Below are 21818 nucleotides of genomic sequence, written 5' to 3' on the forward strand. Positions count from 1 at the left end.
CTTTCCATGAAACACTGGACATGTACCAGAGGGCACTCAAGTCAACCACGGTAGTGTTTGCTGAAGGAGCAGAACTGAGCTCCTCTCGTGCGGCAGTTAGTTGTGCGGTAACTGATATGTCTCCTCTATGTGGAGAAACTAAAATCACTACCATGAATAAAGAGAGGTGCATCGTATTTTAAGCTAATGTCTGTTAGACTCTCGAGACCTGCACAAAGGACAGACCCTTAACCATAGCTCCTTGGTGTTTTGAAATGACTCCAGGGTTCTGAGAGGAAATGTCCGGCTATAGCTTGCTACTTTCTCATCTAGAAACCTGACACTACCCCCAAGGAGCTGTATTCACCAGCTCCTTATAGTACATATAGAAAACATCTTCTGTATCTAGGATGGGAAGAGAAACCTTTATGTTTAGAGAATGCTTTTTCAATTTCATGAATGTGCACGATCTCTCGCTTGATTCTCCGCAAGCTTGTGAAATAGTGTCAGTCCTTCTTGTCATCTTTGGACTTCCGATCAGTAAGGAGCCCACAGGGGCTGAGGACTGGCAGTTAGTAGAAGAGCTGATCCTAGAACTTTGGTCTCTCAAGTCTGACTCTTTGGCTACACCCTAAAGTTGGCTCTCTCGGTTGTGGTGATCCACTCAAAGAGAAGTGGTGAAATGGCTAAGATCCTCCCAGATCCTGCCTTGGGAGCCTTAGAGCTGCAGGGCTGGGCCTGTCCCCCAGCCCCTCCCGCAAGTGCACTGAAGCCAAGTGTAGGATGTACTTTGTGTGAGTGAGCAGTGATGCATCACTGGGTTTTGTTCTCTTGAATAGCTATTCTTTGCTGGTAAGATTTGTAGTTGTTCTTGTATCCTTTTAAGGGAAGTGTAATTATATTCTTTGCCTTTTGCATACATTTAAGTAGCTGCTTGTCTCTGGAATTGGATGTTGGATTGTTCCTCCAGCTCACACATGGAGCTTACAAAATGCTGACAGTTGCTGTAGAAACGGTATCTGGCAGCTGTGACATAGTCGGAGCTTTGTGCTCCCAAAAAATTCCTTTGTAGGCTTTGGCAAATTAACATTTTAAAAGGCACTCATTATATACTGGGTAGTTGGTTTTAAGAATAAAAAACACTTGGTATTTTATTTGCCACTTAGTGCAAAAGGATTGTCCTGGTTCTGAAAACCCCTTAAGCATCTTGTGAATTTTTGCAGGTAAAATAAGTTCCTACCTCGACAATAACAAACACCTGTCATCTTATCGCTTTGAAGTAAAATAGGTGCTTGAGCCCTGATGGGACTCTGAACTCTACTTAGTTTTTGGCACAAGCTATGATAATTGATCACTTAACTTGGAAATGAACACCAGAATTACGATTCTGAGACCTTTTTTTGATTTTTTTCCCCCCTTGACCAGATGATACAAAACCAAATGGGAAAAAAGTGGTGGGTGATGTGGCCTATGATGAGGCCAAAGAGAGGGCAGGCTTCATCACTCCTGTTCCTGGTGGCGTGGGGCCCATGACGGTGGCAATGCTAATGCAGGTGCGTGTGAATAAGTTTCTCTACTGGAGGTTAACTGGATTTACCATGGCGATCACTTCGCAATATATACAGATACTGAATCATTGTGTTGTATACCTGAAACTAACGTTATAGGTCAATTAGACCTCCATAAAAAAGTTTCTGTAATAATTGTAAAAAGCTGACGGAATTCAAGTTACTGCTTTTTTCCCCAAGTAGAAACTTACTCAGAAGTAAGGATGTGAATCTGTTGGAGAAAAAGAAGGGACAGTTAGAACAGAGATAGAGAATCAGTCATACTAATAGGGGAAGGTAAGGATGGAACAATTCGAATTTACTTTGGAGTAGAAGAACCTCAGGAAAAGCAAAGTGCAAGCACACAACTTTGCTAGGTGTGCTTTGTCTTGCTTGCCCTTTTTAATACACACATCAGCTCTAGGGGAGTGAGGCAGGCAGCCCAGGGCTCCGTAGCTGCTTGTAGATTCTTGCTTAGGATTGAAGCATGTTTATAGGTGGATCATAAAGCTGTTCATTTTGTGGATAAAGTGGAGTGACCTGGGACTTGGAATTGAGGTGGAGGTTAAAATAATCACTTCTTCTAATAGAAGTTCCATTTGTGACATTTCGTTTAGAGCACAGTAGAGAGTGCAAAGCGTTTCTTGGAGAAATTTAAGCCAGGAAAGTGGATGATTCAGTATAACAACCTTAACCTCCAGGTTCCTGTTCCAAGGTAAAAATAAAATTTTGCTGGTTTAAAACTTTGTGGATTATCTGTGTTTAGCTGATGGATATCATGGCAACTATGTGCATGCCCCTCTCCAGAAGCACCATCAGGGGTCAGGGAGGGTCGTTCCTAGGATGGGGTTAATTAAATTCAGGGAGTTAAAGATTGATACATGTTTTCTGTATTTTTTTTCTGTATTTCTTTTAAGTGACATTGATATATCACGATCTTGCAAGCCAAAGCCCATTGGCAGCCTGGCTCGGGAAATTGGTCTCCTGTCTGAGGAGGTAGAACTGTATGGTGAGACAAAAGCCAAGGTTCTGCTGTCCGCACTGGAACGCCTGAAGCACCAGCCTAACGGGAAATACGTGGTGGTGACCGGGTAGGCTGGTTCTTCCCTTGCTAATCCAACCTTCATCCTGATTGCCATTACCAAAGGTTGCATTTGCTCTCACCATATATATATATGTGAAGGTTCCTTTCATTTGGTTTTAGCTTTCTCACATGTGTTTAGTCTCATTTGATTCTTAGAGCATGCCTGTGAGGTAATTCAGAGTAGATTACAACCCTTCGGAGAGGAGGACATTTGTCAAGGTTATCCATCTAGTAGGTGAAAGAGTTGCGTTTTAAAAGCTGATCTTTTTTTTTTTTTAACCCCAAATTCATTAATTCAGTAGATATATTGAGCATTCATTTTTATTGCTTGGCTGAGGTACATACAAAAGCTAGTTTTTGAGATTAAATTGAGATAGTAAAATTATAGCAGTGCTTCTCTACAAGGTAAAGTGTATTTTCTGCTCACAGTGAGAAGAGCTCAAGTACAGCAATCTTTTTAAAAATGGACCATTTTTCGGAAACTTCAACTAAGGCTCTTGGGAAAGATTCTTTTCAAGTCTTTCGTCTTTGTTACCATTCAGATTAAGAGTCATTCTCTAGGATGTTAGGTCTGACTTAGTGATTTGCATAAATTTAACTCATATGAATTTAATGTCCCTCTTTGGCTTTCATCTTGAAGGATCACTCCAACGCCCCTGGGAGAAGGGAAGAGCACGACCACCATTGGGCTGGTGCAGGCCCTTGGTGCCCATCTTTTTCAGAACGTCTTTGCGTGTGTGCGACAGCCTTCTCAGGGCCCCACCTTTGGAATAAAAGGTATTAACAGGACTAGAATTTGGGTGACCAGAGGGCACTGCTTCTCCTTCAGTCCTCCCTGGTCCACTTGACCCATGAGTGCCTGTGGGGCCTTCACCTCATTTAGACACCAGGAATAGCCTCTTGGCAACCCCCCATCATGGTGCTTTCATCAGATCATCCCAGCTCTTGCCGTCAGTATTTGACACTGCACAGGGGTTCCCGGGGGGAGGGGGGCGGGTACTGTATAGCTAGGGATGCTTTTATGTGACTAATAGTCAACTGTCACAGTAACAATAGAGGTAATCATAGCTACTGCTCATCATGCTGACTTTCTAGAGACAAAGACAAGCGCTACAGATGTTTTACCCTTTGGGGAATAAGAAAAGCCTACCCTTACTGAGTATATGCTTTGTGCTGTGTTTTGTGCTAAGCAGTTCATGCACTTTATATTATCTTCTGATATGAGATAGTTACTGGTATCACCATTTTCCCAGTAGCAGCAACTGGGACTTGTAACTTAGTCAAAGGCACTTATTAAGAGCCATGTCGATTTCAAGAGCTTTCCCAGGACCACCAGCACAGTGTTTCTGCTGATTGCATGAAGACTTGACATCACTAATCATTCTTCACTTTTAGTTTTTGATAACTGAGGTACTGCCAGTATGCTCTTTTAATTAAAATTACTTTTATTAATTATAAGTTCTTACAGTTAGCTTTCTCATTTGCTTGGTGAGAGTATCACATGTTCTGTTTGTTCCAGTGATTACTGCACAGTTTGTTCCAGTGATTACTTTGCCCTTCTTCTGCCTGTATTCATATATTTTATACATGTACTGACTTAGCTCTGCTTTTGAGCTTGTCTTAACAACGCTCTTTCACTTCGGAATGAACCTTTCCCTCGTTCTGCTTATTGAACCCAGCGTTCTGCTTTTCCTCTTATGAACTGCCCCATTTTTATTGCATGGTCTCTGCCTCACAAAAAAACCCACAAAATCTAAACCTCAAACTGACATTTATCTCACTGATAACCTCATAACCAGAACATTTTTGTCTGGTCTTTTGTTAATAATCCAAATGGTTCAGCAAAAGCTAGCAGTGAAGCTGCTTTCTAACATATGTCTCCTATTTAGGAAGAATTGTAGTCTCTGTGTTTGTGTTTGGCGTGTATATTTTAAACATTCCTTTTTTAAAATGCCAGAGTAGCGTTTATGAGAGTAGGAAATTGAACAGGGTTGTCTTTATGTAACTGTAGGCTGGGTCTTTTAACAAATGTTAGGAATCATGGGGAACCTGTTTCTAAAGATAATGAGTAGATATGTATGTGTTCACGGTTTTGTCATTTAGACCCAGATTTCAACTGAGACTATTCTGCGTGAACAGGGTCAAGTGTTTTAGCCTGGTAAAAGAAAACTAAAAAACACTGGATCAAAGCTGTCCAAATGGTTGAAAGAAGTAAATAGATAATAAGCATAGCAGTGACAGAAACCAATTTGCTTTGCTTTGCTTTGCTTTGATTTGTGGTGAAAGCACACTGAACGTGAGTCCTCACCCTTGACCTGTCCTGTAGGTGGCGCTGCGGGAGGTGGCTACTCACAGGTCATTCCCATGGAAGAGGTAAAGTGTCTGGAATTTGATTGGAATCGGACCCTTCATTATAGCTTTTCCTTTTTTTTTTTTCTATTAATATTCTTTCTTTTAAATTTTATTTTATTATGTTAATCACCATACATTACATCATTAGTTTTTGATGTAGTGTTCCATGATTCATTGTTTGCGTATAACACCCAGTGCTCCATTCATTCAGTACGTGCCCTCTTTAATACCCATCACCAGGCTGACGCATCCCCCCACCCCCTTCCCCTCTTCCATAGATTAACCTTTTTCTGTAGACCTCTTAGTGGACAGATGATTGGTTTTTCATCAGAAGTAACACTTAAGGGGAAAACATCTTAATATGCAGACTTGTGAGACAGCTTAGTTTTTTGACATGACAAGGACTCCAAGGTCTGGCTTTCAGTGGGAATAATAATTTTAAGTGAGAGATCAAATGAAGCATGAGAGTGGGAAGAACCAACACAACGCGAATTAAGGTGGTAACTACAGAAATGGGAACACTGTGCAGGCACATAGGCATAGGCTTGCTCTCATCTGCTTCTCCTCGGTCACAGTTGAAAGGACATGAGTATGTCCTCAGTAGTCCAGGGTTGCTGTTGACGCCGGTAGTGTGGCGTTCATGGTTACGGGACGTGTCCCTTAAGCTCCAATTCCTCCTGAGGAGAGAGAGTCTATAATTTATGTTTTCAAGAGCTATTTGTATTGGGTGTTTGTTCGCTAACTGTACTGCTGTTGGTTTTCCGTTAGCTTTAACGTAGGGATTGGTTGGGTTGCGATACACTGATGGTTGGAAAGATGCAGGGAAGTTGAAAGCCTGACGTGGCCTCTGCTCTGTTATAGTTTAATCTCCACCTCACCGGCGACATCCATGCCATCACTGCAGCAAATAACCTTGTCGCCGCGGCCATCGATGCCCGGATGTTCCATGAACTGACGCAGACAGACAAGGTAGGCTGCTGAGGCCCCAGGGACACTTTTGAAAGGGTTAAAGCACCCAAATTAATGTTGGCCCCTCGGGTGCTGATGTTGCGGGTAGCGAGGCAGTTCCTCTCATTTAAAAGCCCTTTTCCTCCCTTTCTTTAAGGCTCTCTTCAATCGTTTGGTACCATCAGTAAATGGAGTGAGAAAGTTCTCCGATATCCAAATCCGAAGGTTACAGGTAAAATTTTCCCTTCTTCATTTTTGATATTGTATGAAATTGGGTGATTGGTAAAGAGATAAGGAAATGAAAATCTCCTTAGAGTAACCTATTTTGGATCAAGTTACATCCATAACCATGGTCTTAAGGTCATGATACACCTAGCAAAGATTGGTGGTAGAGGTTCTCATTCATCAATAAATTTTAAGTGGTTAGTCCTGGAATAAGGAGAGCGCCAACAACCTGCCCTCAGTTAGGATGAAGACTGATATGTCCTTTATAGCATGGATAGGAGTCAGGATGCCAGCATCCTGGAGTTTGAATACCTGTTCTTCCTGGCACTGGGATCTTAAGCAAGAGCGGTTACTTCTATATTTTATTTGAATTTCCATTACAAATATATAGTCATCAAACATACACTGTACCATATGACCCAGAAATCCTACTCCTAGGTCCAAGAAAAATGTGAACTTGTGTTCATACAAAAACATGAATCTTCTTATTTATTTTTTTTTTTAAAGATTTTATTTTTGCGAGGTAGAGCGTGTGAGCAAGCGCATGAGCAGGAGAGGGGCTGAGAGAGAAGCAGACTCCCTGCTGAGTAGGGAGCCTGATGTGGGGACTCCATCCCACAACCCTAGGATCCTGACCTGAGCCGAAGGCAGACGCTTAACCGCCTGAGCCACCCAGGTGCCTGAGCAAGCAACTTCTAATCTTACCTTTGATGATGGAACTTTCTGTCAGATGTGGGGAGGTGCTGGACTAAATCTGTCTGATCCTTTAAAAAGCTCTAGGGTGTGAAATCAAGGGACTTGCCCGAGGCTACAGTACCCCACACCAAGTTGGAACTAGAACCTTTCCTGGTCCCCAAGCATCCTCTGTGCTCTCCCAGTCTGGTGCCGTGTGCTCAGTCAGAGTGGGCTGTCAACGGCGGACTCTCAGCCTAGTGACTGAAAGTTTTGCTGATTCTGTAAACAACATCATGTACTAGGCTGGTGAGACCAGTTTGATGAGCCAGTGAGGGCCAGCTCTGAAAACACATCTGAGGTTTTAAAACAAAGTCCTCACAGTATAAAAAAGGAACTGTGGGAAGAACAGGATTTGCTGGAGCCCACTCAGATCTACCACACTTTAGAAAAAAAGGAGAATACATTATATAGGCACTTTCCATTTCAGGATGTGACCTGCATATACACTATAAGTAAATAAAATTTCCAAGTTCTTCAGGAAGAAGAGACAAACCTCTTTTGTGCCTTTTGGAACAGTCAGAAGGCAGTGAAAATGCAGTCTATATAAAAAGCACGGAAAAGTGATTTACATTGATTTTTGATGATTGATACTTATTTTTGCCTTTCCTCCTATTTCATTTGAATTAGGCTTCTCAGTTGTCTGATTGAAAAAGCTTTGCACTTTGCTTTTTCCTTTCAATATGTTTGGGTTTGGTGAATTAGGTACAACACTTGTGGGTCATTATGCTTATTTAGGGCTAGGTTTAGGGAAGTACCTCTGGTGCTCAGTTATATAGAAGTAAACATGTTAGTAATACCTTTGTATGTGTGTGAGGAGGAAATAAAGCTTCATCCTAAGGGATTATAGTTTTCCCTTCTGAATATAACACAGTTTATATTTCCTAGAAGGCACCCCATCTGGAGATAGAGAATATATTTTTTAAATATTTAACATGCTTGGGACACTTGGGTGGCTCATTCGGTTAAGTATCCGAATCTTGGTTTCGGCTCCGGTCTTGATCTCAGGGTTGTGAGATTGAGCCCTGCATCAGGCTCTGTGCTCAGTGCGGAGTCCGCTTGGGTTTCTCTCTCCCTTGCCCTCTGCCCCTCCCGCCCCCTGCCTCAAATAAATAAAAAAATCTTTAAAAAAATTATCATGCTTTTATTTGTTTTGTCTTAATTCATGTTTTAATTTTCCTGCCTCTTCAGAGACTAGGCATTGAAAAAACCGACCCTACCACACTAACTGACGACGAGATAAACAGATTTGCAAGATTGGACATTGATCCAGAAACCATAACTTGGCAAAGAGGTACCCGTGCAGTATGGACGCCTGATTTGCTTCCGTTGGGCTGCACACCTCACACTGCCCATGTGGGTTATTAAAATACGGGGTCCAGAAGCTTATGTGTTGGTGTTCTCACGGTTAAGGCATGACCAAGGTAGTGACTTACGTGTTTTTTTGGTCACCTCCATCAGTCTCTCTGCTTATTAGCTGTAATCAAAGCTCCTTTCGTCGGGTTCGTTGGACATTTTGCTGGCTTTTTTCAGTGTTGATTGGAGTGAGGGTGGTTTCGAGGAGGTTCATGCCTACACCAGAAATAGCATTTTGCAAGTTTCATTTTATGCAAAAAGTTCCGGTGTCATGAAGTAGAGAAATTATGTTTTATCACTTCTTGAATCATGTTGCTCTTTTCTCTCAGAACTTTTGTATGGTATAAAGTGACTTGCTTTTTCTTGTTGCTCTCTAGCTTGCCTACTCATTTTTACTTCATTTTATTAAACTCCTGTAACAAAGTAGGTAGCCTTCAAGGTTTAAACAGTTGGCAGTTTAGCGAGTGAGTTGCCTGGCTTCACTGCCGTGTGATGCTTCTCTGGGTACAACTGGCACGGCTTAGAATTTTCTTTGGTACCAGCAGTGCGTCTGTCTATCCCACGTCACTGCTGAGAAGGAATTTTTGTCCAGTCATGCGGAATGCAGCTAAGGGCAAATTTATTGAGCATTTCAATGATTTTCATTGGCTCAGTAACTTTTGCTAGCTAATGGCGTTTTAAAGATGACTCCCTTAATATCGAAAACCACATTGATATTTCTCTTCCTTTTGCTTCAGTAGCTTTAGACAGATGGTATATTTTATGAGGAATAAGCTAAAGATCCATTTTGAAAATTTAGTATCTTGTTCAGTTTTCCTTTGCTTTATGTCTAATTTATGCTTTCTAGGAAAGTAGAAGGAGACAACGGAAAAAATGGATCATACCTATTTTTTTTTTTAAAGATTTTATTTATTTATTTGACAAGAGAGAGACAGCGAGAGAGGGAACACAAGCAGGGGGAGTGGGAGAGGGAGAAGAAGCAGGCTTCCCGCGGAGCAGGGAGCCCGATGCGGGGCTCGATGCCAGGACCCTGAGATCATACCCTGAGCTGAAGGCAGACACTTAACGACTGAGCCACCCAGGCGCCCTGGATCATACCTATTGACTGGCTATTTTATATAGAGAAATTAAGTACAAAGAACTTGACCTAGTTTTTTAAAATAAGAATAGGGTCCAACAGCACATTACATCCTTCACTTATCAAGTGCAGTGTGTGTGTGTGTGTGTGCGCGTGCACGTGGACACATACACACACATGCTCACACTGTGCAAGACGCTGCTTTGGGGGTTTAAATTATTTCAGTCTTTATGGAAAATAATTTCCCATGTTATCGAGTGCCTTAAAAATGCCTCTCCCGTTTGACCCATTTAGAGTGTGAACTGGTTTGTTGTTGTTCGTTTTGTGTTTTATGATTATTTGGCATGTCATACAAAAAACAAAATTGGGAATGCACTAAAATGTTAACAGTAATTAGTCCTGAAAGGTGAAATTAAGATTAGTTAGTTGGTTGATATTTGCCGTGTTTTCCAAGGGTATACAATTGGATAGATATTCTGTCATCGAAATGGAAATTATTTCTTCTAAGTGTGCCGAAGGAAAGAGCAGATCTATTACCTAGCATGCTTCAGAAAGCATTTGCCTTGCCCTGCCTTTATGGCTCTTTTGTCTCTCAGGATGGTGTAAGGTCAGTGAGTCATCCCACAGAACAATAACCTCAGCCTTTTAAAAAACTGGCCTGCTCTGTTTTTCTTTTCACGTGCAGTGGGCTTTAAAATAGATGCCAGATTTCTCCTTGATGGTTTGAATTCTGTAGACAGAATAAAACCAAGCCACTCCACATTTCTTAAAAATATCCTTCTTTAGGGGCACCTGGCTGGCTCAGGTCAGTAGAGCATGCGACTTTTGATCATGGGTCATGTGTCATGAGTTTGAGCTCCACGTTGGGGGGTAGAGATTACTTAAAAATAAAATCTTTTTTTAAAGTAAAAAATAAAATAAAAGTAAATAAACATATCCTTCTTTAAAAATAATTCCTGTTCATTTATGGCATGTGAGCATCATTTCTTAACTTGCACCCATATTCTAGCTTCGCCATCAGCTTTGAAATCAAATGTTAATAGACAGTCATTAAGTTGGACTTGTTTTAAGACTGCTGGTTTAACTTTATGGTCCTTTTACTAAAAGTTGTTCTGTACCTTCTCTTTCTACTATAGTATTGGATACCAATGATAGATTCCTGAGGAAGATCACCATCGGACAGGCTCCAACGGAGAAAGGGCACACACGGACGGTAGCTGTTTGTTCTTTCTAAGTGAATTATTCCTGTGAAGCAGATCTTGCTGCTTCTGTCCTCCTCCATCCTCTCCCGTACGATTGATACTGCCAGGTGCCACTCTGCCTTCTCCCTTTTAAAATGGAAGTGAGTAGGTGTGTGGCATTGAGCACCCCTGACAGCTTTTGCCATAAATCCCATGTGCCACCTGTGTGTTTTTCCCCCGGCATTTTTTCCTGGAGGTGGTGAGCCCCCGGTGAATATCCTTGCACATAAATGGATCAAAACTGCCTCTTTTTTGTGTGTGGCCGTTCACAATATGTCTCTTGGTTGTAAGAGCTTCTGTGTTGTTTCCTTGTGTGTTAGGGAAACCATCACCACATGATTACAAGCTTCCTTCAGCAGAGACTGTTGGTCCTGCTAGAACATTTATTTTTAAAAAATTGGCGACTCAAGGTCCTGGAATCACTGATGACAAATTTTTGCTATTGGAGAATTATTTTCATTAAGTTCTTTGTGTACCGTTGTGCCATTCTGTCCTTTAAGGCTATTTGTGTAAGCCTCGGATGCAAACAAGGATTGCTTTTGCAACTCACGCTTCTGGTTTAATGCAGCGTTGCCTGTCGTGTCTTTTCCCGGCCAACAGGCCCAGTTTGATATCTCTGTGGCCAGTGAAATCATGGCTGTGCTGGCTCTCACCAGTTCGCTAGAAGACATGAGAGAGAGACTGAGCAGAATGGTGGTGGCATCCAGCAAGAAAGGGGAGCCCATCAGTACCGAAGATCTGGTGGGTACCCGGGTGCTCAGAGGGTGCTCTGCGGGGACCCAGAGGCTTGGTGATGCCTCCGGGTCTGTCGCCTTAGGGTATCCCAGCGGTTACTGATAAATTCTCTGTGATTTTGCTACTTACAAGAGAATTATGAAGTTTCCAAAAAGTACCTCATAGCGAGTAACAGGTGGTATGCTCCAGTAATAGACCACAGGTTTCAGATGGTTTGAGCAACATCTTCATCCTGTGAGTATTTCTAGAAGTGGGTGTATGACCTCAGTTTGCAGAGAATGTCAACTGTCCCAGTGAGGTCCTTAGCTGCTGAGGTTGGAGTCACACCCTGGCTTCTCCCCACAACAGGCCTCCCTCTTACCATGAGGCTTATTGACCACCATCTCCAAATTAATAACCACATTGGGAACAACTTATTAGCCGGTTTGTCTGATGGCCCTCCTAGGCTAGTTCTCCACTTCAGGATTATTTCCGAACTGTCTGTGTGGTAAAATGAGGTTTAGAATGAAATCATCTTACAGATTAATTTTTTGAAAGCCTGTTTATGTTGACATACACCAAAATGTTTGGCCTGTGATTAGCAGTCTGTCAGCTAAATTCAGAAAAGGGAGAAAATACTAATTTCCTGTTTTTACAGTCAATATGTGTAAGACAGGAAATAGTTTTAAATGTTTACACCCAAACCAGAAACTTAGAAACTCACCAAAATTGAATATAGGTGGGATCCATAGCCTTTTCTTACTTTGTTACCAATTTATTCAACTATGGTTGGATGGCTTAAAAGAGGGACCTGATATTTAAGAGTGTGTATTGAACTCCTGGGTACTTTTTCAGTTTCAGCTTTGGAAAACACACACTGAATTTGGTTTTCAGTCATTTCTGCCCAGACATCAAAGTTACAAATAATTCAGTTCTCTAAGAGCTAGCATTTCTGTGCTATAAACTGGCTTCAAATGGATTCCCTCATCAGTCAACAACAGTGCTTGATTGAGATGCTTGTTTCCAGAGTTACATGTTTTTCCACAAATTACATGTGAATGTCATTTTCATTGTGTGTGTTCTTCCTGCTTGAAATAAGAGACAACTTCATAGTATATCCAGAAAAAAATAAGTAAATGGATGGTCTAGTTCAGGTGAAAGTACCAATTGGTGCACAATCACTAAAAAGGGAAGATCTAAGAATGTTGAGTTTTGGTTCAAAAGATTGGGGGTTTTTGCTGCTGGGAAACAAGGTGTCATGCCTTTGTCTTGTAGGGGGTGAGTGGTGCATTGACAGTGCTTATGAAGGATGCAATCAAGCCCAATCTCATGCAGACATTAGAGGTGAGCCGAGCGACTCCTGCCTTCCCGAATCAGTCTTCCGTGTCAGAGCAGAGTGGTTATAAAGCACACTTCTCCTGGGGAGTCAGAGAGTTCTCTACCTGCTCATCTCTTTCCTCCCGTTCTTTCTCACTGTTGTGATTGGGATGTTGCTGAAATATAAAAGAGGTGGCGTTGTATTTCTCTGCTGGGAAGTCTTTGTCTTTTGGATTCCCAAAGACATGATCCCATTTGTGGTAGCTTTGCCCATGCCATCTTGATTTCCACAGGGCACTCCAGTATTTGTTCATGCTGGACCATTTGCCAACATCGCACATGGGAATTCCTCTATCATTGCAGACCGGATTGCCCTCAAGCTTGTTGGCCCTGAGGGGTTTGTGGGTGAGTATTTTTGCAAAATCTGTGAATAAACTGCTGTTTTTCTTTTAACATCAAGGGAGTTGGGAATGGCCTTTTTACAGTTGCTTTTCTCCTCACTTACAGTGACTGAAGCAGGATTTGGAGCGGACATTGGAATGGAAAAGTTTTTTAACATCAAATGCCGGTATTCTGGTCTCCGCCCTCACGTCGTGGTGCTTGTGGCCACAGTCAGGGCTCTTAAGATGCACGGAGGCGGCCCCACGGTGAGGATCAGGAGTTCAAAGAATCTGGTTCTCAGCAGTGTGCTGAAGGCTAAAAGGAAGTTGGGATGACTTGTCCCTCTTTCTTCATTAAGCTGCTCTTATCCTCATGATTAATAGGGTGCTGAGAGCAAGAGATGTTTCCACAGCTCTCATGCCGGCCACCTTATCACTTGTGGAGATTGGCTTCATGGCTGGTCTTTCTGAGGGAACCTCTGATAATATCTAAACCAAAGACGTGTGCTTGGCTAGATGCACAGAAAACTCCTTTATGTTCAGACTGTTCTTTTTAAGTAAGTCCCATTTTCCCTCTAAATAGTGACACGGGCAGCCAGCCAACCAAACCATTTAGCTGAGACAGAGGTCAGCCCCTTCTTGAAAGGCGCATGCTGGGTGAGACTAGGCCAGCCTGGGAGGGAGGAAAAGGAGAAAGGTAGATATGCCCTGGACTGCCTCCGAATAACAGAGAGAAACTAGGTCAGGACTAGTTTATCTTCAACTCCAACCTGAACTTTGTGTTTTCTTGAATTTCTACTGGTTAGAAATTGCACTTTTATCCTATTATTGTAATACCTTTTCTTCAGCGCCTGCACATGAAGACATGGTGATAGTTTTCAGAAATTATTTGAAGAAGTATTAGATTCCTAGCCTTATTAAATTCCAGAAGCCAGTCTTGCAACGTGAGAAATAAGACCTCCTTCACTTAAAATCAGTATTTCTTAGTGTAGCGATCGGGGTTTTCCTAACATAGCAGTTCTCAAGCATTTTAGTCTCAGAACTTCTTTTTTTTAAGATTTTATTTATTTATTTGACAGAGAGAGACATAGCGAGAGAGGGAACACAAGCAGGGGGAGTGGGAGAGGTAGAAGCAGGCTTCCTGCTGAGCAGGGAGCCCAACGCGGGGCTCGATCCCAGGACCCCGGGATCATGACCTGAGCTGAAGGTAGATGCTTAACGACTGAGCCACCCAGGTGCCCCTAGTTTCAGAACTTCTTTACACTCTCAAAATTATTGAGGACCTGCAAGAACTTTTGTCTCAGTGGGTTATATCTATGATATTTACTGTATTAGGAATTGAAGCTGAGTTACATAGCAACAAAAATTATATATATTTCTATATGTATTTTAAGATTTTTTATTTATTTGAGAGAGCGAGAGCACGAACCGGGGAAGAGCAGAGGGAGAGAGACAAGCAGACTCCCCACTGAGCATAGAGCCGGACACAGGGCTCGATCCCAGGACCCTGAGATAGTGACCCAAGCCGAAGTCAGACATTCAACTGACTGAGCCACCCAGATGCCCCCCAAGTTATATATATATGTATATATATATATATATTTTTTTTTTTAATGAAAAGTTGTTAAATTTTCCCAAACAAAATGTTAAGCGTTGTACATTGTTCAGATCTCTTCAGGATCTGGCCTAGTTGAAGACCACTGGACTCTCACCTTCTGCATGTGATCACGTCACATGTTCTTTGCAAAAGTCCATTGTACACTCCATGAGAGAATGGGAGTGGAAAGAACCATGATATCTTAGAATTATTGTGGAAGTAGTCTTGACCTCATGGACCCCATGAAAGGATGAGGTCCCCAGACCGCACTATGAGAACCACTGCCATAACCCAGCCCCAGCACACCTCTCCAGTCTAGCCCAGGAGTGCAGGATGGACTCCCCTTTTTCCCCAATTATAACCAACATGTTTTCCCCTTGCACCATTGCACCTTCTTTCCTCCTGATCTCAGGGTCTGAAAAATAATGCCAGACACTTAACCTGGGCAGCCCTGAGAGGAGAGCATCCCACACAGAGCTCTGTCCGGGAGGCAGCCCTGCTCTCTCGCTCCCTCGTGGAGCTGCATGTAAGGCCCAGAACATGGTGGCTCAGGTCCCTGCTCCCTGCCCCGCCTTTCCGGGGCCCCTTTTGGAGTCGGGGCACTATCGTCCCCGAGGAATGGGAGCACACCAAGCTGAGAAGCTGAAGGCTTTAAGGCACTCTGCACTGTTCACAGTGGAGTCTCTGGAATTGGCACCTTCACCTCAATGCTCGTCCGTGTGGGTACAGCAGGGCCAAGCCACCAGGTGCCTCCAGAACAGTGAGCTCACTGCTATGTATTCTGACACCTTAAATATACTCTGATGGAGGGAGAAAATTCTGTGTTGGATCCCTCTTGTTTGCATTGCTCGTGCTCCCTCGTTCAGCTCCATGAAGGCGTGGGCTGGCTCCACGGGGCAGCTCAGGAACCCATTGTCGCAGGGCTTGTCACAGACTCCGTTGGTGGACATTTCAGGGTGGCATTTGCAGGGCTGACCGCTGCCTTTTTCCCAACACGCACCTTGGCTTCCACCCCCACGGCTGTGTGCTTTGCTCATTGAGGTTCTTGCCCCTGCCTAGAACACATCCCTTTCCCCACCGCCTTCACAGATCTGTCCTCACCTCCTTCGTTCAGGCCACAGATGTCTCCCACTCTGCTCAAAGCAGTCATTTTTGTTGTATGCAGTAGGGTTGGTCAGATACCCTAAATCCTTCGGGCACGAAACAACTGTATCCTGCTATGAACCACCCCTCCCCCGCTGGGATGCAGCTTCTGGCCTTTTGCACTTGGCAAGGCATCCTTTTAAGCTAAAATTGGATTGTAAGAAAATGCCTCTGACTTTGCTTCCTTTCCTTCCAGGTTACTGCTGGACTGCCTCTTCCCAAGGCTTACATAGAGGAGGTAACTTCAGTCATTTCTAATCGCTTGTCCTAGAGGGCACCCCACCCTGAATCACCATTTCTCAACCCAGTCCGTGTGGACATGAGTGGGCGTGTGGCTGCTGGGGGCAAGGGCGCCAACAGGCCTGCAGTGTGCTGAAAAATTGCAGTGGATAAAGTTGGGAAGAAGTGCTTCATGAAACAGCCGCTCCCCAGAGGCTGCCATGAAGCTGCTGCCCCAGACCAGTGGTTGGTTCTAGTCGGGGGACATTTGGCAATGTCTAGAGACATTTGTGATTGTTTTGACTTCAGGTAGAGAGAGCTCCTGGTGCCGAGTAAAGGCCAGGGATGCTGCTAAACACCCCACAGCCCACAGGACGGCCCCCATGACAGACTCATTTGGCCCCAAATGTCAGGAGTGCTGAGGTTAAGAAACCGTGCCCTAGACTAATGACGTTTCTTTCCATTGTCGTCCCTGCATTGGCTGCTTCATTACGAAATGCCAATTGAGTGTGAAGCAAATAGGGACTTTTTTTTTTTTGAAATGTCTTGTCTTCTGTAGATTTAAATCCATGTTAAAGGGCCAGTATACAGTCAGGATCCCGTTATTTTGCTAGGTAAGGTTTCCCTGATCTGATTTGGTAGATAGCAATCAAGGAGGAGCTCAAAGAAGAACCGGGAGCTTGAATCGTTTGATATTTAGATCATTTCCTCTCAAACATCGCTAGAGCCTGTTTGGGGTGGTTATGTGAGAGACAGACCCTTGCATGAGATGGTGAGGTCAGCTGCCGCCACTGTTCATTCCATTTTTCGGCCTTTTTGGGGAGACTTTTAAATTGTTGGGCAATATAGTGCCACTGTTCAAGCCCTAAATGAAGTATTTCCAAGCAGCTAGAAAAGAATTGTTGGTGCCTTGAGTCTGCCTGTCTTCTGAGTTATGATTTGCCTTTTATGGTCATTTGTCTGATTCACACGTGGGAGGGGAATTCACAGTTCTGGCCCTCCTGCCACCCCACAGCCTTTCCTGTGTCTAATTAGAGTGACTGCCCCTGACTGGCCCAGCTGCTGTCTTCATTTAAGAAATTCTCCTTTTTAAAAACTGTTCTCAATCAGTCTTACATATTAATTGGGTTTCATGTGATTAGAGGTAAAGAATTAGCAGGGCTCCTTAGAATATCAATTAAATCCTAATTTTAGTTTTCAACTATTAAGGGGAAAAAGGCGTAAGTCATGTTTATAATCTCAGTTGTTTTCTATCCTTATCTTATTACCCCCTTTTTCTGCTGTTTTATTGAATCCACAGACCAAGGGCTGTTAACTGCTGGGGTTTGCTCATGATCCAGTGTATTTATTTTTATATAAGACTATTATATTTTTATCTTAAAAAGATTTAATGTATTTTTAAGCTTATAATAGTAACATCCTTTTTGTAAAAAAAAAGTTAGACAATGTAAGGATATAATACATGATTTGAGCCCCCTGAACAGTTTGGTAGATATTTTTCAACATTTAAAATATTTCCTGAATATATATATGTTTTTTTGTATTTGTCCAAAAATGGAATTAAGCTGTCCATGGTTTTGCAACTTTGGTACACTGTAGTACATCTTTGATAGGTTCCATGTTAATCCAGATTATTTCACTTTTCGTAACACCTGTATGATACGAATTTATTGAGTGTATATGTCATAATTCACTGGCCCCATCCCCCATTGAAGGAGGTTTGTGTTTGCAGTTTTCCAAGGCTGTGAGCAATGCTGCCATTAACATTTAACATATTTGAAGGTATGTTTCCTTCATCACTTTCCTTTAAATGTCTCAGTATTTGGTTCTTAAACATGGCATTTCTCTTGTTTTCTTTGTCCCCACTGAAGGCTCACGGTCAAGTTCCTTAGAACCTTTGAAAGCACCACTGATCACTGCATATTTTCCGACAGCCCTTTGGCAGCTGTGTCATGCCCACCAGGCACTGTGCTAGGCGCGGTCTTCGGGCGGAAGGGTCCGAGCGCCGCTGAGTAGAGGCAGTTTATACCCTCGTACCATATGAGTACATAAAATCTACCGAACACAAGGTTGCCAGTATAATTTACTTAAGAGCAGCTAATCCCCTGCAGACAGCAAATATGCCATTAAGATGTGATGTGATGACAGCAGCCATACCAGCCCTCGTGCCTTCAGTGCAGCCGGGAAGCTAGCCTGGCCCCACTGCAGCGCGGCTGCGGCGCGACAGGCTGGTTCAGGGTCAGGGCCCCGCGGCGCTCCCGCACCAGGGCGGGAGAGACGCATGCGCAGACTGCCGTGGGCCGGTTCCGACAGTGAGGGACACGTTCCCTTTTAAGAAGAACCTGCTGCTGACCTCGTGGACCCTTCCCTGTTCTGACAGAACCTGGAGCTGGTTGAAAAAGGCTTCAGTAACTTAAGGAAACAAATTGAAAATGCCAGAATGTTTGGAGTCCCAGTGGTAGTGGCCGTGAACGCATTCAAGTAAGTACAAAGAGTAGGAGGCGGGGCGGGGGCGGGGGGAGGACTGTGAAAAAGGGCCAGAAACCATCTCCCGGAGCTAAGTGTGGAGCACCGCGGTTAGCTTTACTTTGTTCTTCGGTTACTGGTACTGGTTATTAAGCCTCTGCTGTGGCAGCCCCTGACGAGAGCCTGCGGGGCGACGGGCACCACAGATGCCCCCGCAAACCCGTCCCTTCTCCCGCCGAGGGCCCAGGGTCAGATGTGGCTCCCAAGGGCCCCCTTCGCCACTGGAGGACACACAGACCTGAAGTGAAATGTTCTTTTTTGCTCTCTAGAGGCCTTCTCTGCTGACAGGAGGTCATAGCCCTACAGAGTGCCCTTATTTCCGTAGGTCTAGTGCGATGGTATCCTGACAAAGAGTCGAACATGTTGAGCCAGAAATGTTCGTGAAAGAGAGAACTTGTATAGGTTGTTTAGGTATTGCAGTGCTGGTTTTGGTCTTGTTATAATGGCCAAACCATAGCAGAATGGGAGACAAAAGTTTTTTAAAAGCTAGTATTTATTGATCCCTGTGATGTGCCTGGAATGTTCAAGTGTTTTGCATGTACTGGTCGTCTAAGCCTCATGACGTCCCCGGGAAGTAAGTGCTACGGTTATTCCCGTTTTACTACGTGGAAACCAAAACACATAAGGATTCAATAACTGGCCAAGGTCACCCAGATAGTAAGTTGTGGAGCCAGGAGCCAAACCCAGTCAGTATTATTTGATTTGTCTCCATTCATCAGTGACTAATTCACTAGAGTTCTCATGGCCAACACAAGACAGAGTGTCCTCTGCGAACATCCTCATTGCTTTAACACGAATCGCTGCCTTTCCAGGACAGATTCGGAGGCCGAGCTGGACCTCGTCAGCCGCCTTGCCAAAGATCATGGGGCTTTTGATGCAGTGAAATGCACGCACTGGGCAGAAGGGGGCAAGGGCGCCTTAGCCCTGGCTCAGGCCGTCCAGAGAGCAGCTCAGGCACCCAGCAGCTTCCAGCTCCTTTATGACCTCAAGGTGAGTTATTCTCTGTATGGAAAAAAAAACAAAACACAATGAAGTTTCTGTGTGGCTACCTCTCTTTAGAACCTGTATTTAGCATCTTCAGCTCTGTGGGTTGGATTCCCACGTAGGTGAGTTACACCACCACAGCCAGGGCCGTCAACCCCAGACAGCTGTCTTACCAACGCATTGCTACTTACAGAGTGGCGGGTCCCCACAAGAACGCTCTGGGAGGTTGGCTCCCGGCCTCACTTTTGAAAAGACTCACAGTACTCACAGACCCAATTCCCTTTGCTGGCAGGAGAAAGGGTTAAATGTAGGACCAGGAGTGTAAATCACCACAGCCTTGAACCCGAAGCACCAGCCTTGTTGTGGCAGATTGGCAAGGGGCTAGCTACACCAAGCTCAGAAAAGTTTTCTGACCACTTCCCAGTGACAGGGGAAAGCCTCATGCTCCTCAACTCACTTAGTGGTTCGGGGCTGCTTCAAGTTCAGAGAAGCTCTCGGGTGCAAAGCCAGAGCACCCCGGCAGGGCTTAGCATTCTTTCCGTCACTGAGTAACTCTTAAGAAGCACTGCTTAGTCTGGGCTCTAGTAAAGTGAGTTTGGAGAGAGGTTGTTCTTACCGTAGGGTTGTATTTTGTTTTCAGTTCTCTGCCCATGCATTTCAGGATGTTGTTGGGCATTAAGTAAATATGCCCACAACAACTGGAAACTTCATTAGGAACATGGGACGGGTGTGGTATATAATTGTGCTTATATTTTCCAGACTGATTCGTGGCTTGGTTTCTAAAAGATAAGCATAGACTTTCAAAATCAGCCATAAAAAGGTAGAAGGAGGAAACCCCAGTATTCTTGAATTAACGTTCTCTTGTTTCTGTTTGCCCTTTGCAGGTAAAATACACTGACATTTCGTTAACATTGTCCTATTGACGGTGACATTTTCTTATTGAGCTTTAGTTTTAGACTGGTTTGAATATCTCTTCAACGAATCATATTTTTAGGAAATGCCATAAACACAAATCTGCCCCCAAATGCAATGAAAGCATTTATAGGTGCTCTCTCTAAGCCCTGCCCATGGTGCCTGAGTTAGGAACCCCAGTCCTAGAAGGCCAGCAGGAGGCCCCAAGGAAGTGGCATCATGAGGACTTGATCTCTCATTTCTACTTGGAACTTCGCTCCGTTCCGACAAACAGGAGGCTGCCACTTTTTGTCTTGTTTAGCATCTGTTGGTCTTCAGTCACCCCTCAACGGAAATACTTTCGTTTCAGAAGTTCTGAACGTGCCTTGGCATTTCTGAAGCTCCAGAGATAAGATGCACATGAAAGCAATCTCTGTCGCATTTTTATAAAACCATAGCTGAATAGACACTTTATTTTTGTCCATTATCCAAAGCTTCTTCATAAATCATCACTGTTTAGCTCAGAAGGGATCTTTATCTTTATAGATTGTTGCTCCTTTCAGAAAACAACATTCTCCCCATATGTCCTCTTGGCCTTAGTTGCTGGGGAGCTTAGAGGCAGATGTGTTGCCTAATTTCAGTGCTTTGCTCATCCAAATAGCTTTCCTTCCCATTTCCCTTAGGCAGTCTCTCCTTATGCTGTTTGCTCTGCATCCTAGCGCCCCCTCGAAGCAGCACATGGGGTAGAGACTCTCACTGGGCGGGATACCCCTGGCCTCCATGCACTGTTTGCTTTGTAGCCTTCCACAGCACTCCCAATGCTTGGTGATCACGAAGTCACTGGGTTGGGTTTTTTTATTATGTAGATGATTTATTTTTTATGACTATTTCTAAGCAACAGCAAACCGCAATCAATATGTTGTGTTAAAAATAACATCTGCCTCTCCTATACAAACGGGAGGTTATTGGATGGATATTGGTTGTCTTCATCAGTAGTATCCCAGGTCTGGTTTGACATCATTCTGATCTCCAGCATTGGAACATTTCTTTGTATTTATGAGGAAATAATTCTTGGGTGGTCAGTAGTATTGTTGATGATGTACCTAAGGATGTCCTAAATATGCACGCATGTGTGCGTATACACACACACACACACACACACACACACAATAACTTTACCTCTGTGGGACAATTTCTACTTACAAAATCTGGAGCTTGGTATTTTTTTTATTATGTTATATTAATCACCATACATTACATCATTAGTTTTTGATGTAGTGTTCCATGATTCATTGTTTGCAGAAAACACCCAGTGCTCCATGCAATACGTGCCCTCCTTAATACCCATCACCAGGCTAACCCATCCCCCCACCCCCCTCTCCTCTAGAACCCTCAGTTTATTTCTCAGAGTCCCTAGTCTCTCATGGTTTGTCTCCCCCTCCAATTCCCCCCCTTCATTTTTCCCTTCCTACTATCTTTTTTTTTTTTTTAACATATAATGTATT

General features: G+C 43.6%; 1 protein-coding gene across 2 annotated transcripts in view; it reads left to right on the forward strand.

The window, feature by feature from the left end:
• MTHFD1 (methylenetetrahydrofolate dehydrogenase, cyclohydrolase and formyltetrahydrofolate synthetase 1) overlaps positions 1–21818 on the forward strand; it is a 62652-nt gene that overhangs the window by 28178 nt on the left and 12656 nt on the right. For both annotated transcript variants that reach the window (XM_032405284.1, XM_032405283.1), the window contains exons 9-24: positions 1405–1532; positions 2144–2241; positions 2444–2617; positions 3251–3387; positions 4937–4983; positions 5824–5931; positions 6068–6142; positions 8059–8161; positions 10438–10514; positions 11143–11283; positions 12532–12600; positions 12867–12978; positions 13081–13220; positions 15890–15931; positions 18293–18393; positions 19251–19428. In XM_032405284.1, coding sequence (XP_032261175.1) covers positions 1405–1532; positions 2144–2241; positions 2444–2617; positions 3251–3387; positions 4937–4983; positions 5824–5931; positions 6068–6142; positions 8059–8161; positions 10438–10514; positions 11143–11283; positions 12532–12600; positions 12867–12978; positions 13081–13220; positions 15890–15931; positions 18293–18393; positions 19251–19428 — 1730 coding nt within the window. The remainder of the gene's footprint in view (positions 1–1404; positions 1533–2143; positions 2242–2443; positions 2618–3250; positions 3388–4936; positions 4984–5823; positions 5932–6067; positions 6143–8058; positions 8162–10437; positions 10515–11142; positions 11284–12531; positions 12601–12866; positions 12979–13080; positions 13221–15889; positions 15932–18292; positions 18394–19250; positions 19429–21818) is intronic.

Source organism: Phoca vitulina, unplaced genomic scaffold (assembly GCF_004348235.1).
Source record: "Phoca vitulina isolate PV1807 unplaced genomic scaffold, GSC_HSeal_1.0 scaffold7, whole genome shotgun sequence".
Taxonomy (NCBI): Eukaryota; Metazoa; Chordata; class Mammalia; order Carnivora; family Phocidae; genus Phoca; species Phoca vitulina.